Source organism: Otolemur garnettii, unplaced genomic scaffold (assembly GCF_000181295.1).
Source record: "Otolemur garnettii isolate 467f Iridium unplaced genomic scaffold, OtoGar3 scaffold00105, whole genome shotgun sequence".
NCBI lineage: Eukaryota > Metazoa > Chordata > Mammalia > Primates > Galagidae > Otolemur > Otolemur garnettii.
Window position 1 is genome coordinate 1,890,214 of NW_003852500.1, and position 17,173 is coordinate 1,907,386.

The window sequence follows — 17,173 nt, forward strand, 5'->3', positions numbered from 1 at the left end:
AAAAAAAAAAAAAGAAAGTCCAGGCACATATGATTAACAGGATAGGCAAGGCCAGAAGTATAGACACACTAAGAAGGCTCCCACAGTTATCTTTGAGAAAGTGTTTTATTTTTTTTAAAAAAGCCTATAGCACTCAGTATTCCCAGGCAATCTCCCATCCAAGTACTAACCAGGCCTGACCCTGCTTAGCTTCTGAGATCAGGCAAGATCAGGTGCATGCCTATGGTATGGCCATAGGTGAGAAAGCATTTTAGTAAGGCTTTTAAGGCAAAAGTTAGAGTCAAGAAAAATTTGCTCTTTAACATCAGGAAAGAACAGGTCAAAGTAAGAAGGAAACAAATAGCTAATGAGAAAATCACTTTATGATAGCTGCCTTTAAATGATAGAAGAGAAATTTCCATCTGGAATGGCTTAAAATGCTGAGTGCTAATCAACAGTGTTGCAGCTTGTCCCAGTGTGACTTACACAACCTGAAAATGACCAAAAAGGTCATGGGAAGAAGAGGGATGATGGAATTTCAATTAAAATCAGGATGGCATTTGTATATTGCTGGAGGTTGGATGTCTGTCCTCTAAATTTCAGGTTGAGATTTGATCTTCAATGTTGGAGGCAGGACCTAATGGGAAGTGTTTGGGGGGTGGATCCCTCATGAATAGCTTAGTGCCTTCCTTATAGTAATGAGTTCTCACTCTATTAGTTCCCAAGAGAGAGCTGGTTGTTAGGAAGAGCCTGGCACCTCTCATGCTCTTTTTATTTCCTCTCTCTCTCTCTCTTTTTTTTTTTTTTTGCAGTTTTTGGCCAGGGGCGGGGTTTGAACCTACCACCTCTGGTATATGGGGCCCCGGCACCGGGCTCCTTTGAGCCACAGGTGCTGCCCTTTATTTGCTCTCTGACCACGTGATCCCTACATACAAAAAGGCTCCCCTTCACCTTTAGCCATGAGTGGAAACACAGCCTGGGACTCTCACCAAATGAGAACTTTGGCCCAATCTGGAACTTTTCCAGACATCAGAATCCTAAGCTAAATAAGAACTTTTTCTTCCTAAATTATCCAGCTTCAGTTATTCCTTTACAGTAAAATTACATGGACTAAAACATGTAAGCTCACTAGCATGCAATTGATTAATCCAAAGTTTATGGCTAAAATTTATCAGGGGTCCTCCAAGAGCTTCTCTCTAAATCATGGCACTCAGAGGAAAACTGTGATTCTCTCAATTCATGAAAGAAGTACCTTAGGTTTTTGTTGTTGTTTGTTTGAGACAGAATCTCACTTTGTCACCATCAGTATAGCGCTGTGGCATCACAGCTTACAGCTACCTCAAACTCTTGGGCTTAAGCAATTCTCTTGCCTCAGCCTCCTGAGCAGCTGGGACTACAGGAGCCTGCCACAACACCTGGCTATCTTTAGAAACAAGGTCTCGCTCTTGCTCAGGCTGGTCTCAAACTCGTGAGCTCAGGCAATCCAACCGCCTCGGCCTCCCACAGTGCTAGGATTACAGGTGTGAGCTACCACACCTGGCCAGGAGTATCATAGTTTTGCTACCGATACTTATTGGCATGAGAAACAAAATGTTGGAAGTATACATTTGAGGTGTTTTGGCAGGTGCCTGCAGTCCCAGCTACTTGGGAGGCTGAGGCAAGAGGATTGCTTGAGTCCAAGAGTTTGAGGTTGCTGTGAGCTACAATGCCCCAATACTAAGGACAACAAAGTGAGACTCTGTCTCAAAAAAAAAAAAAGAAAGAAAGAAAGAAAGAAACTGGCAGCGACTCAAAGCTGCATCAACAGAAAATGGCTATACACGTATACATTCTGGAATATTCACACTGTGAGAACAAGCTATTGCTACATGTACTACATGAATTCACCTCACTATCTAAAAGAGTAAAATGCTAGATGGCTCCATTTATATGAATTTCAAAAATAGGTTAACTTGATCTATAATAGTGAAACAGTATTAGCTTTTGGTGGTGAGTGTCAACTAGAAGAAGAAATATGGAGCTTCTGGAGTGTTAGTAATATTCTGCATTTTGAGCTGAGTGTGGGGTTTATTAGTGAAAATGCATCAAGCCCTTTCCTGTACTTAGATTTCAAAACAAATTTATAAAAATAAGTTAATAACAAAAGAAAAGTTAAATTTGTGTATCATACCTTGGTTTCACCCCAGGTGGCTTTGCCAAAATTCTCAGCATATTCTTCATCATCTGTGATCAGGAAGTTATCAAAGATAGTTCCAGATCTCACCTGCAGATGGAAATAAGGCCTTCTTTATTGATGTGAAATACATAACAACTTTCTAAAAAGAAACTGTTGCATTTTGCTCAGTACTGTAGCACTGATTAGCTCTAAAGAGTAGATGGTGATGGCTCGGCGCCTGTAGCTCAAGCGGCTAAGGCTCCAGCCCCATACAACTAAGCTGGCAGGTTGGGACCCGCCAAACAACAATGATGTCTGCAACCAAAAAAAAATAGCGAGGCATTGTGGCAGGCGCCTGTAATCCCAGCTACTTGGGAGGCAGAGGCAGGAGAATAGCTTGAGCCCAGGAGTTGGAGGTTTCTGTGAGCTGTGATGCCACAGCACTCTACCAAGGGTGACAGCTTAAGGCTCTGTCTCAAAAAAAAAAAAAAGAGTAGATGGTGATTAAACCCATTTCTAGAATGTCTGTTCTCTCTAGGGCAGCAGTCCTCAACCTTTTTGGCATCAGGGACCAGTTTCACGAAAGACAATTTTTGCATGGACTGCGTGGTAGGAAGCTAGGACAGGAGGCAGAGCTGAGGCAGTGATGGCAATGTGAGCAGGGAGCAACTGTAAATACAAACAAAGCTTCACTTTCGTGCCCACTGCTCACCTCCTGCTGTGCAGCCCGGTTCCTAAGAAGCCACAGATCTGTACCAGTCTATGGCCTGGGGGTTGGGGACTACAACTCTAGAGTACTGGTTCTCAAATTTGGCTGCACAAGGGGATCACCAGGAGCATTTTATTATGTTTTTTTTTTTTCAGTTCAGAAAATACCTTTCAGTCACAGTTATCAGACTGGAACCAGGAGCATTTTTAAAACTTCTAGTGCCTGGTTTTCTCCTGGGGATGCTGATTTTAACATGGGCATGAATGCCAGAGCTTTTGGAGGACAAGGTGGGAGGATCACTTGAGGCCAAGAGTTCAAGATAATGGTAAGATATGATGACATACCACTGCACTCCACTCTGGGCAACAGGGTGAGACCCTATCTCTAAAAAATCCCAAAGCTCCCCAGTAACTTGAATATTCAGCAATGATGTTTGAGGAGCAGTGTTCTAGAAGATTACCTGGATGATGAGCCAGCAGCATCAGTACTGCTTAGGAGCTTGCTGGGAATGCAGAATCTCAGGCCCTACCCTGGAACTTCTGCAGCAGAATCTGCACTCATCCTAAAGCTGATGGGTGCCATGTGTCAGCTCTAGGCAGAGAAGTGGCATGTCCAGGTGTAGTGTGGAAGGTGAATAACAAGGGGGCAGAAAGGTTGGAACAATAGCTGTATCACTAGGGTCCAGGTATGGGTGTATCTGGCACACAGAAGATGCTCAGTGTACATCAGTTATGTGAATTAAGGCATTCAGGCTGAAGTTCAGAACTATTAAGCTAACGAAAATTTAAAACCAAGTGACCTGCCAAAGCTCCAGTCCAATGGCACCAATGTTCTCAAATTCTGAGAGGTCATATTGCGTCAAACAGTTGGTGCTTTTCATCTTCTGGTGGAGCCAAATGTCTTTATCGATACCCTCTGGCTTCAGACCATCCTGCAATAAATAAACCATATAGTGTGGGCTCAGCTGGGTGTGGTGGCTTATGCCTGTAATCCCAGCACTCTGGAAGGCTAAGGTGAGAGGAATGTTTATACCCAGGAATTCAAGGCTGAAGTGAGCTATGACAGCTTCACTGCACTCCAGCCTGGGTGACAGAGTGAGACCCTGTCTTTAAAATAAACAAACATATAGATCCCTGGGCATCATGAGAAGATGCCACCCACCTGGTAGGGGGGCTTCTGGAGCATTGGAGCCTGCCAGTCGCCATCCAGCTCAGCATTCCAGTCACTTGGCTTGCTAGCGCTGGCGTCCAGAAAATGCTTTTCCCAGTCCTTCAGAGACATGTAAGGAAAGGATAAAATCAGTCAGTTGTTCAGATCTGAGAGAAAAAATTCTTAGATGCTGAGAAGCAGGGTCAGGCTGCTGACCCTGGTGCAACACCCACCCCATTCAATGTGGTAGTTGAAAGCCAAGCACTGGGGCTCCCAATCACACAAGGTCTTCAGGTGCCTGGTTCTCCCTAGCCCTCCAGGTGATTTCAGCACTTTTCTACACACTGAAAACCTGAAATAGTGGCAAAAGTGAAACGATGGGGCAAACACTGATGATATACAGCTGCTTTGTTTATGTTAACTCTCTCTTCTGCATCATAGTCGTATGTGGACTGTTCTGGAGAGAGAGGTAACAAGTAAGTGTTCCAAGATCTGCTGGGTAGCAGGAGAAAGGCAGTCACATTACTGAATCCATACACACATACACAAACACACACACGTATACTGCAATGGACTGAATATTTGTCTCCTCATAAGTCATATGTTGAAATCTTCATGCCCAAAGTGGTGGTGTTAGGAGGTGGGGTCTTTGAGAGCAGATTAAGTTGTGAAAAAAGCCCTCATGAATGGGATGACTGTTCTTACAGAAGGGACCCCAGAGAGCTCCCTTGCATTCATGTGAGAATATAGCTAGAAGTTGACCACCTGCCACCCTAAAGAGGGCCCTCACTAAAACCCAAACATGCTGATACCCTCCTCTTGGACATCCAGCCTCCAGAAATATGAAAACTAAATTTCTGTTGTATGAGCCACTCAGTCTACGGTACTTTGTTATAGCTGCCCAGACCAAAACACACACACACACACACACATACACACATATATGCACACGTGCACATATACACACGCTTAGTAGGTGTTCAATAAATGAATAGATAAAAAAAAGTTGCTATGGATTAACTAATGTTTATTTTGTATAAATACTTATACAAAAGCATACCAATCTTGTACAATGGTGTCCTCTCTTTTAGAATAACTGAAAAATATTAAGCATTTAGCCCTTAGACTAAGGCTGTTCTGTGACAGGGCTGTCCAACCTTTTGCCTTCTCTGTACCACATTGGAATAAGAAGAGTAATCTTGGGCCACACATTAATATACAAACACTAATGAAAGGTGATAAGTGGGGAAAAAAAATCCAGGTTTGACGGCACCCATAGCTCAGTTGGTAGGGCACCAGCCACATATACCCAGCCTGTTGGGTTTGAATCCAGCCTGGGCCAGCTAAAACAATGGCAAGTGCAACAAAAAAATAGCCAGGCATTGTGGCAGGCGCCTGTAGTCCCAGCTACTTGGGAGGCTGAGGCAAGACAATCGCTTAAGCCCAAGAGTTAGATTGCTGTGAGCTGTGACACCATGGCACTCTACCCAGGGCGACAGCTTGAGACTGTTTCAAAAAAAATCCAGGCTCAGCACCCGTAGCACAGTGATTACAGTGCCAGGCACATACACTGCATACACCAAGATTGGCGGGTTCAAACCCGGCCTGGGCCTGCTAAACAACAATGACAACTGCAACAAAAGAATAGCCAGGTGCTGTGGTGGGCACCTATAGTCCCAGCTACTTGGGAGGCTGAGGCAAGAGAACTGCTTAAGCCCAAGAGTTTGAGGTTGCTGTAAGTTGTGACGCCACAACACTCTACCAAAGGCAACATAGTGAGACTATGTCTCCAAAAAAAAAAAAATCCATACATAATTTTCATGATATCCATCACCACAGAAAAGCAAAAATATCCTCATATGATCTGCATGGGGCCTGTGGGCCACAGGTTGGACACCCCTCCAAAAACATCTCAACAACTGACCCAGGGGATTTTGTTACTTTCCTTTTACTGTTACTCCTCACTCCCACTAACAACAGAGAAGCTACTCTGATATTTGGAGCCTTCAAACAGTTCCAATTTAGTCCAAGTAGCTGGCTCCTTATAATTGTGGGTTATGAAATCATAATGCTATTATTAACTAATTGGCTTAGGAGCTCACACAGTACTCTACCTGTAGACTAAATACAGCCATCTGGAAAATGAGCCTGTGAAAAGGTGATTCACCTCCTGTCAGGGCCTGCCTCAGGCACGGCCTGCCTCAGGCACACCCCGCTCTCAGGTGCATCCAAACTGTTCTCCACTAGGTCAATGTCCCTGTAGCTCAGAGGCAGTGAGGATTTCAGTCCCAAGATCTACATCTCCTACTGAGTGGCCCAGTAGCTCCAGAGTAAGTTTTTTTGCCACTCTCTGGTTGGTTTCTATGTCTGGAATACATCCTATAGGCTTACAGTGCTGCTGAGAAGAACATGAGTATGCCAGGTATCTGACACAAAAGAGACTCTGAATATAATGGTGGCCTGTGGAGTGGTCAGTAGTAGTTTCCCAAAGTATTTGTATGCATTCTAATCTATGAATATTACCTTATCTGTTTTGGGGGGGGTTTTTTGTCAGGGCTGGGTTTGAACCCACCACCACTGGCATATGGGGCCGGTGCCCTACCCTTTTGAGCCACAGGTGCCACCCAGAATATTACCTTATCTGGAAAAAGGGTCCTTGCAAATGTAATCAAGCAAAGGACCTTGAAATGAGATTATCCTGTGTTATCTAGGTAGGTCCTATATCTAATGACAAGTGTCCTTGTAAGAGACCAGTGATGAAAAGACACAAGAAGAGAAGAAGGCCATGTGAAGACAGAGGCAGAGACTGGAGTGATGTGTCTACCGGGCAAAGAACATCTGGGGCCACCAGAAGCTGGAAAAAGCAAGGAAGGATCCTCCCCTACAACCTCTAGAAGGATCATAGGTGGCCCTGCCAACACTTAGAAAATCTGTGAGGGGCTCAGCACCTCAAGTGGCTAAGGCGCCAGCTACATACCCCTGAGCTGGTGGGTTTGAATCCAGCTCGGGCCCGCCAAACAATAATGATGGCTGAAACCAAAAAATAGCCGGGTGTTGTGGTGGATGCCTGTCATCCCAGCTACTTGGGAGGCAGAGGCAGGAGAATTGCTTGAGCCCAGGAGTTAGAGGTTGCTGTGAGCTGTGATGCCATGGCACTCTACCCAGGGCAACAGCTTGAGGCCAGGTCTCACAAAAAAAAAAAAAAGAAAAGAAAATCTATGAGGAAATACATATTTATACTTTTAAGATGCCTACTTTGCAGTACTGTTACAACAGGCCAAGAAAACAGGCCATATTAAACTGTATGTTAACTGATTCTTAGTTAACAGTCACAACAAATATGATGCTCAGAAAATACAGAAAAAAAGTCATTTTTAAAAAGGTTGCAGATAAATTTTTTTTTTGAGACAGTCTCACTATGTCACCCTCAGTAGAGTGCTCTGATGTCACAGCTCACAGCAACCTCTAACTCTTGGGCTGAAGGGATTCTCTTGCTCCAGCCTCCTAAGTAGCTGGGACTACAGACACCTGCCACAATGCCTGGCTATTTTTTTTGTTGCAGTTGTCATTGTTGTTTAGCTGGCCCAAGCTGGGTTCAAAACCACCAGCCTCAGTGTATGTGGTTGGCACCGTAACCACTGTGCCACAGGTGCTGAGCCTCTTTTTTTTTTGAGACAGAGCCTCAAGCTATCCCCCCTGGTAGAGTGCCGTGGCATAACAGCTTACAGCAACCTCCAACTCTTGGGCTCAAGCGACTCTCCAGCCTCAGCCTCCCAAGTAGCTGGGACCACAGGTGCCTGCCACAACACCCGGCCATTTTTTGGTTGCAGCCCTCATGGTTGTTTTGGTGGGCCTGGGTTGGATTTGAACCCGTCACCTTAGGTGTATGTGGCTGGCGCCTTAGCCACCTGAGCCATAGGCGCTGAGCCTTTTTTTTTTTTTAAGAGATGGGGTCTCGCTATGTTGCCCAGGCTGGTCTTAAATTCCTGGCCTCAGTCAATCCTCCTGCCCCAGCCTCCTGTAAGCATTATCCTTTCTTTTTAATTAAAAAAAATAAAAAGAGTGGGCGGCACATGTGGCTCAGTGAGTAGGGCACTGACCCCATATACCGAGGGTGGCAGGTTTGAACCCGGCCCCAGCCAAACTGCAACAAAAAATACCCAGGTGTTTTTCTGGGACCTATAGTCCCAGCTACTCAGGAGGCTGAGGCCAGAGAATCACCTAAGCCTAAGAGCTGGAGGTTGCTATGAGCTGTGAAGCCACAGTACTCTACCAAGGGCAACAAAGTGAAACTCTGTCTCTAAAAAAAAAAAAAAGAGTTAAAAAAACAAAACCTACTTTGCTTTCATCTCAAATATCATAAAACTCTTACAATACCTTGAAATGTGTAGATATGTGGCTAGTCTCAGGGGCATGTGCTCTGAAAAGGGCATTTGGTTGTTATAATATTGTCAGCATGATTCCTAGCCACACAGCAACTCTATAAGAATTGGGTACTCACAAGTCTACTCATACACTTATCTAGAGTTGTTCAGGAAGAATCCATACCTGGGTTTTGTCATCTTTAGCATGATCCCAATCCTTAGACTCTGCCAACTTTTCCTTCTTAAGTGACGTTAAGTTCCAGTCGTACTCTATGCTGCCGGATTCAATGGATTGACCATCAATTTTCACATCATAAGTAAGATCTGGTCTTAAAATCAGAGTGTAGAGGTGTGTAAAGGCATCAACCTGCACATGTTAGCGGGGGCAGGGGAAAGGGGTAACAATGAATCCCTAGATGTTTCAACACAATATGCAATTTAAAACTGTCATCAGATGAGCCTTGTATAAACAACAAGGGAAAAATCTAGAAACATGAGTTAATTTGAATATACAAGAGAATCATACTAAACAATCACCCCTTTGTACAATACTTCCTCACTTTCATAACAGACTTGAGTTGTTGATCCCCTTTGTACAAAGACAATGGCCCCACCTGTCAACCCACAGGCCATTATAACAAGGTGGTAGGTACAAACCAAAGGGCCACTGTATGGTTTGATTTATGAAAAGTTAGATGAAAATAACTTCCTGCTCTGCTTTACATTCTGAAATATAAAGATGCCAAATGGGGTGATGCCTTTGGCTCAAGGAGTAGGGCGTCAGCCCCATATACTGAGGGTAGCAGGTTCAAGCCCAGCCCCAGCCAAAACTGCAAAGAAAAAAAAAAAACTTTAAGTAAAGATGCCAAAAAGTCCACTGTCATATACATCTGTTTCTCTATATAAGGAAGAACTTCCTAATGCTCTGAGGTGTGCAACAATTCAAGCTGTCTTGGGCAGGCCTGGTGCCTTCCTCTCTCAGTCATGGTTAGAACCCAGGAAGCATTCAGCAAATATCCAAATAAAGCAGTGGTACCTTTTAGGTACCAGGAACTGATTTCATGAAAGACAATTTTCCACAGATTGGGGATGGGGAGGGGATTAGATTCTCATAAGGAGCGCAGCCTAGATCCCTTGCATACAGTTTGCAGTAGGGTTCAGCTCCTATGTGAATCTAATGCGTCTGCTGATGTGACAGGAGGCAGAGCTTAGGTTGTGATGCAAGGGATCAGGAGTGGCTGTAAATACAGATGAAGCTTCCCTCCCCCACCAGCCACTCACCTGCTATGCAGCCCAGTTCTTTTTTTTTTTTTTTTTTTTGAGACAGAGCCTCAAGCTGTCCCCCTGGGTAGAGTGCCGTGGCACTATAGCTCACAGCAACCTCCAACTCCTGGGCTCAAGCGAGTCTCCTGCCTCCGCCTCCCAAGTAGCTGGGACCACAGGCGCCCGCCACAACGCCAGGCTATTTTTTGGTTGCAGCCGTCATTGTTGTTTGGCGGGTCCGGGCTGGGGATTCGAACCCGCCACCTTAGGTGTACGTGGCTGGCGCCTTAGCCGGTTGAGCTATAGGCGCCGAGCCTGCAGCCCAGTTCTTAACAGGCCATGGACTGGTACCTAGGAGTTGGGGACCACAGCAATAAAGAAAGGAAGGAAGGTAGGTAGGGAGGTCCCTGAGACACACCTGCCTGTCTGAGCAGAGAGGACCTCTACATCACACTCCAACAGTGGTTCTCAAAGTGTGGGCCCAGCCAAGCAACATCACCTGGGCATCCATGAGAAATACCCATTCCCAGATCCACCCTGACCTGCTGAATGGGAACCCAGGTGGGCCTAGAAGTTGACTTCACAGCCCTTGGAGATCCTGATGGTTCTCAGGGTTGAGAACCTCTGTCCTACCATCTCAAAGGCTCTGTATTATGTCAGCAGCTTCCCTCCCTACTAAGTGCCAATGCTAAAGGCCTCTTCAGTTCCTGTGTGCACTGCCCCCAAGGACAGGCTGCCCTATCCACCCTGTGGCTGATGGCTCTGTTCAGCATCAGCAGCACTATAGTCTACTCTCTGTCACCTCTTGGCTTCTATAGTCTACTGTGACAGCTGAGTACCCACTTCTACCATTCTTCTCCTGGACCCTGCCTACCTTCCTCTTGATCCACCCTTTCTAATTTACATTTTGGGTTTCATCACCCCAGTTGCAGGCCTGTTCTAGGATTTGGTTATCAGTGTGCTGCAAATGGCTCCCAAACTGGCATCTTCAACCCTAATTTTTCTTTTCTTTTTTTTTTTTTTTTGAAACAAGAGTCTCACTTTGTCACCCTCAGGAGAGTGCTGTGGTATCATAGCTCACAGAGACTTTCAACTCTTCGGCTTAAACAATTCTCTTGCCTCAGCCTCCCAAGTAGCTGGGACTACAGGTGCCCGCCACAATACCCAGCTATTTTTTTAGAGACGGGATCTCACTCTTGCTCAGGCTGGTTTTGAACCTGTGAGATCAGGGCAATCTATCTGCCTTGGCCTCCCAGAGTGCTAGGATTTTAGGCGTGAGCCAGCACACCCCCACACCCTTTTTCTGGAGACAGAGTCTCACTATGTTGTCCTCTGTAGAGTACAACAACCTCAAATTCTTGGGCTTAAGTGATTCTCTTGCCTCAGCCTCCTAGTAGCTGGGACTACAGGTACCTGCCACAATGTCCGGCTATTTTTTTGTTATTGTTGTCATTGTTGTTTGAGCAGGCCCTGGTTGGCTTCAAACCCACCAGCCTTGGTGCATGTAGCTGGCTTCCTAACCACTAAGCATGGGCGCTGAGCCCTCATTTTTTGGGGGAGACAGATTCTCACTCTGTGGCCCTGGGTAGAGTGTTGTGGTATCATGATAGCTCACAGCAACCTCAAACTCTTGGGCTCAAGTGATCATCTTGCCTCAGTTTTTCTATTTTTTAGTAGAGATGGGGTCTTGCTCTTGCTTAGGCTGGTCTTGAACTCCTGAGCTCAAGCAATTCACCCACCTAGGCCTCTCAGAGTGCTAGAATTATCAGTGTGAGCCACTGTACCTGGCCATCAACCCCAATTTTTCAAGAACTTATACTTGGATGCCTACCAGAATTTTTTTTTTTTTTTTGAGACAGAGCCTCAAGCTGTCCCCCTGGGTAGAGTGCCGTGGCATCAACAGCTCACAGCAACCTCCAACTCCTGGGCTCAAGCGAGTCTCCTGCCTCCGCCTCCCAAGTAGCTGGGACTACAGGTGCCCGCCACAACGCCCGGCTATTTTTTGGTTGCAGCCGTCATTGTTGTTTTGGCGGGTCCAGGCTGGGGATATGAACCCGCCACCTTGGGTGTACATGGCTGGCGCCTTAGCCGGTTGAGCTATAGGTGCCGAGCCCAGAATTTTTTTTTTTAATTGAATGGTAACTATGTACATTAATGCACTTCTGGGGTACAGTGTGGTGTTTTCACATAAAATTTGAAACATTTCCATCAAACTGGTTAACATAGCCTTCATGTCATTTTCTTAGTTATTGTGTTAAAACATTCATATTCTACTCTTAGAAAGATTCACTTGTACCCTTGTAAGATAAACCACAGCCTACCGGGATTTGACACCAAACTCTCCAAATATGAACCCTAATCTGCCTGAGCCACCTCCTTAGGCTTTGTTCCCCTCGTGGTTAGTAAAAACACCACTGAGTGTCATGGCCTACATCCTTGGTACTCATGTCCTAGATGTCTAGAAGGCCTCTTGGACCTGTCAAACCTGTCCTCTGTTCTACATTCCACTGTGCTTTGGCCTAACAATCTCATCTGTCTCCCTGCCACTGGATCAAGCCCTGCCCCTCTACCCATGAACATCTGAGGTATTGTTCTCTCTCTTTTTTATTTTTTTGAGACAGAGTCTCACTTTGTCATCCTTGGTAGAGTGCCGTGGCATCACAGCTCATAGCAACCTCAAACTCTTGGGCTCAAGTGATCGTCTTGCCTCAGCCTCCCATGTAGTTGGGACTACAGGCACCTGCCACAATGCCCAGCTTTTTTTTAACACAGAGTCTCATTTTATTGCCCTCAGTAGAGTGCTGTGGTGTCATAGCTCACAGCAACTCCAACTCCTGGGCTTAAGCAATTCTTTTGCCTCAGCCTCCCAAGTAGCTGGGATTATAGGCACCCACCAGAACGCCTGGCTATTTTTTTGTTGCAGTTTGGCCAGGGCTGGGTTCGAACCTGCCACCCTCGGTATATGGGGCCAGTGCCCTACCCAACTGAGCCACAGGTGCCGCCCAATGCCCAACTGTTTTTAGAGATGGGGTCTCCTTCTGGCTCGGGCTGGTCTCCAACCCGTGAGCTCAAGCAATCCAACCGCCTCGGCCTCCCAGAGTGCTGGATTACAGGCTTGAGCCACCATGCTCAGTCTTGAAGTATTTATCTAACACAGAGATCAGATCCCCACCTCGGAAACTCTTTGGGAGATGACCATTGCCCATAAGTGAGGTTCTGGACCTTTCCTTTATAGCTGCAGTTCCCAATCCCTGGGCCACTGACCAGTACTGGTCTGTGGCCTGTTAGGAACCGGGCTGCATAGCAGGAGGTGAGTGGTGACAGAGGGAAGCTTCATCTGCATTTACAGCTGCTTCCCATCACTGGTATCGCTGTCTGAGCTCTGTCTCCTGTCACATCAGCAGTGGCATCAGACTCTCGTAAAAGCACGAACTTTACCATAAACTGCACATGCCCGGGATCTAGGTTGCATGCTCTGTATGAGAATCTAATGCAGATGATCTGAGGTGAAGATGTAATGTGCTTGAATCATCCCAAAACCTCCCCTCCCACACTTCCAATTTTGTGGAAAAATTGTCTTCCATGAAACTGGTCCCTGGTGCCAAAAAGGTTGGACACCACTGCGTCCAGCATCATGCAATGAATGAGAGCACAGTGAGAGTAACTGTGCTCTTTCCTAAGAAGATCATAATGCCAACTGGCTGCTATGAATCAAGGTTGCTTCGACAGTGGGTGGCAACACTCGGATGGGGATGTCATTGGACTGTACACACTGTGAGGGCCACGTGGACTTGCTGAGTGAGGCAACCACGTCTTGGCCTCCTACAGAATGAGTTCCCTGACACGTTCCAGGTTGGACCACAGCCCCTGTGGCATCTTCCTCATATCCCTAAAATTGTGCAACTGAACAATTTCTAAAGAATTAATCATAAACTGGCCTTTTGGTTCAAACAATAAGGAAGGAAAGAAGACTTGGAATGTGATTTCCCGCTCACCCCCTTAGAAAAGGGTGTGAGACTACAGTGTGCAGAGAGGACCTGCTGTTCCTTTATAACTACCATGTCAGTGGGTGGGACCCCAGAGAGGAACCGTTAGTCTCAGGGTTTTGTGAAGAAGAGAAGCACTCCCCTGCAAGGGTGAGAGATCGCATAAAGAGCAGTTATGGACGTTTGTCCTCTATGTGACCCATGATCTTGAACTGCAAGACCCAAACACATTGGGTCTCCCCCATGCATTTGTTAAGGGCCTGGATCCAGTATAGTAGTTGTAGGTACTAGGAATGTCTTGGGGGATGGGTTCCCTGCTTCCTGGTGCTTACATTCAAACTGGAGAATGGCAAGTGGTGGAGAGCGTAGTTCTCCTAAACTAATGCAAGCTGTCTCTTTGGAGAACCCCAGGGCTGGGCCACTGGCAGCTACTAGTGGCCATGTAAGTGTCCACTCAACTCTATGTCTCCACCAGGGAACAGCAACTGAGTTTTAAAAGAGGGCACCAAGACAGTATTATTTTCACAGGATTCTCTGGGTAAAAAGAGTATGAATATTTCATTTTAGAAATTTTCCCTTTTATGATGTATTGGTATTTTGAAGTACTGGTCTGTGGCCTATTAGGAAGTGGGCTACACAGAATTTTTCCAGATTTTTTTTGTCCTGAATGATGGATATGGCCGAAATGTAACTATCTTACGGCAACCCTCATGGGGCAGATTATAATATGACTTTGTAATCACAGTTTTTAAAAGTGAGAGTGACCTCCTGAAGGGGTAAAACATTAGAAAAACAAACCAAAGTGGACAAGTATCTCTAATGGGCCTGCTAACCGGAAATTGAGGACAGGAGGTAAGTTTGTGAAGACCTATCATTGGGTCAGTTAAATGTTTTAAGATCAAAACTATTTTCTCTAAACTTAGTTCATCAGACCAGAGTGAACACAATCATTCACTTGCATACAAGAGCATTTACCTTACACCTGATTGATTTCTTGTTTGCGTGATACTGATTCTTGAAATGTAAAATAACATGAACTTTCTTGATATCAAATCCACAAATATCAGGTCCTACAAAAAAAAATTAGCTGTTCTCAATTTCCTTCCATTATGTATGACCATAGAATACCCCACCTTGATCTTTGCTAAATACATGAGACACAGGAAGCATATATATCCAGGAATAATCACATTAAGTTATTTAAATGAGGACAAGCACAGTGGCTCCTGCTGGTAATCCCAGTTATTCAGGAGGCTGAAGCAGGCAGATTGGTTAAGCCCATAAGTTTGAGGTTGCAGTGAGGTATGATGATACCACTGCACTCTAGCCTGGATAAAAGAGTGAGACAGTGAGACTCTGTCAAAAAAAAAAAAAAAAAAAAGAAAGTCAATCTTGACTTCACAAAGCTATTTGCCAATGAAATAGGCTAACACATGTAAATCATTGAGTATGTTCAAACTCAATACTTGTTGCTATGATGATGATACTGATAATGACCCCAAGAGAACACATATTTATGTTCTCAATGATAAATTCAGATTGTAAGCAAAAGAGAGATGGTGATCAATATGTAGGTTCTGAACAACAATGCTATCTACATGGTTTTATCACTAATGTTAAGAATGTATAAACTGGCCCTTACAGAGTTAAGTTTCAGTAACCTAAGGAAATAGAATTTCCTAGGACACTCTGCTCCAGGAGATGGGACCAGATAAGAAATTATGGCTTTCTGAGTGTTTTAGGAGGTATCTGGAAAATTCATCAAACTTGAAGATGTCTGCTTTTGGAACATCCACTGGCCCAGGCACCTAACCCGGGGGAGTCTAAGAGGCAAACTCAGTGTGAATATAAGCATGTGACTGCTATGATTTCTTTTAGGTGACAGGTTAATTGTTCTCATGAATTTGTAGTGATGACCTTCCAGAATAAACAATAGAGATCCAAGCTCCTGTCACTATTTTAAGAATATTACCAAGTTACCACTCTGGAAGGCTGAGGCAGGAGGATCTCTTGATCTCAGGAGTTCGAGACCAGCCTGAGCTAGAACAAGACCTCCTCTCTACCAAAAATAGAAAAAATTAGCTGAACGTAGTGGCACGTACTTGTAGTCCCAGCTACTTGGTGGGTGGGGAGGGACTAAAGCAGGAGAATCACTTGAGCCCAGGAGTTTGAGGTTGTAGTGAGCTATGACAATGCTACTACACTCTAGCCAGGGCAACAAAGAGAGACTCTGTCCCCACTCCACCCTCCCGCCAAAAAAAAGAATATTACTAGTTTGTCGGAAGTAGGTGCTACATTAAACTTGGAGATAGCATTTTAGGGGATAACAAAGAACACTAGGTCTATGTCCCAACTGAGTTCTTTTTTTTTTTTTTTTTTTTTTGAGACAGAGCCTCAAGCTGTCCCCCTGGGTAGAGTGCTGTGGCATCAAAGCTCACAGCAACCTCCAACTCCTGGGCTCAAGTGAGTCTCCTGCCTCCGCCTCCCAAGTAGCTGGGACCACAGGCACCCACCACAACGCCCGGCTGTTTTTTGGTTGCAGCCATCATTGTTGTTTGGTGGGCCGGGCTGGATTCGAACCCTCCACCTTAGGTGTATGTGGCTGGCCCTTAGCCACCTGAGCCACAGGCGCCGAGCCCCAACTGAGTTCTTGAAGGACAAATGTTTTTGTAATTTCCTTTTTTGTCATCACTGAAGAACATTCTGGTTTAATTTTTAAAACAAAAGCTATGCTATGTGAGCTATTTGTGTGAAAGTCTACTTCCTTAGGATTGAGAAATACAATTTATTTTTCCTTCAAAATTGGACAGAATTTCCCTCTCTATTCCTAAGCATTTATACATTTTTTTCAAGGCTTCAGAACACACTGAGAACTGACCAGAAAATCTGGCCATTATCCTTTCACAGAAATAATACAATATTTATGCATGTAATGAATGCTCATGAGGAAATGGGTAGACAGATGGGTTCTGAAGTCAGGTTGATCTAACTTTGAATGAGTAGTTTAATCTCTCTGTTCCTCAGTTTTCTTTCTTTCTTTCTTTTTTTTTTTCTGAGACAGAGTCTCAAGCTGTTGCCCTGGGTAGAGTGGCATGGCATCACAGCTCACAGTAACCTCCAACTCCTGGGCTCAAGCGATCCTCTTGCCTCGGTTTTTCTATTTTTAGTAGAGACGGGGGGTCTCACTTTTTGCTCAGGCTGGTCTTGAACTGGTGAACTCAAGCAAATCACCTACCTTGGTCGCCCAAAGTGCTAGGATTAAGCCACTGTGCCTGACCCAGCCTCAGTTTTCTTATTTGCAAAATTTATGCATAATTTATATGTATGTATTTTTGCAAATACAAAGGCTCAAATAAAGGTCCAATAAAATATATTTCCCTCCCCTTCCTCCTCAACACCTCACCCCTCAGTAAGACCCCTTCCTACCAAACACTAGAGCTGACTCATTACCAGGAAGTGTTCCAACAGTGCAGAGTGGGTTTGAGTAAAAAGGAAATGTTTTTGAGTTAAAAATAAAAGTAATATGGAAAATTTATTTTAATTATTTGGGTTTTTTTTTTTTTTTTTT

The 17,173-nt window shown here is 44.9% G+C and overlaps 1 protein-coding gene and 1 non-coding gene across 2 annotated transcripts in view; both read right to left on the bottom strand.

The window, feature by feature from the left end:
• Positions 1-17,173, bottom strand: part of CALR3 (calreticulin 3) — a 26,969-nt gene that overhangs the window by 1,472 nt on the left and 8,324 nt on the right. Inside the window, exons 4-8 of the mRNA XM_003796527.2 lie at positions 14,581-14,675; positions 8,541-8,723; positions 4,005-4,112; positions 3,643-3,774; positions 2,150-2,242 (exon numbers count right to left, since the gene is read on the bottom strand). Of these exons, the coding sequence (XP_003796575.1) occupies positions 2,150-2,242; positions 3,643-3,774; positions 4,005-4,112; positions 8,541-8,723; positions 14,581-14,675 (611 nt within the window). The remainder of the gene's footprint in view (positions 1-2,149; positions 2,243-3,642; positions 3,775-4,004; positions 4,113-8,540; positions 8,724-14,580; positions 14,676-17,173) is intronic.
• On the bottom strand, positions 2,994-3,054 carry LOC111727433. Its single transcript, XR_002774991.1, has one exon. It is a non-coding gene; the product is annotated as a small nucleolar RNA SNORD31 (small nucleolar RNA).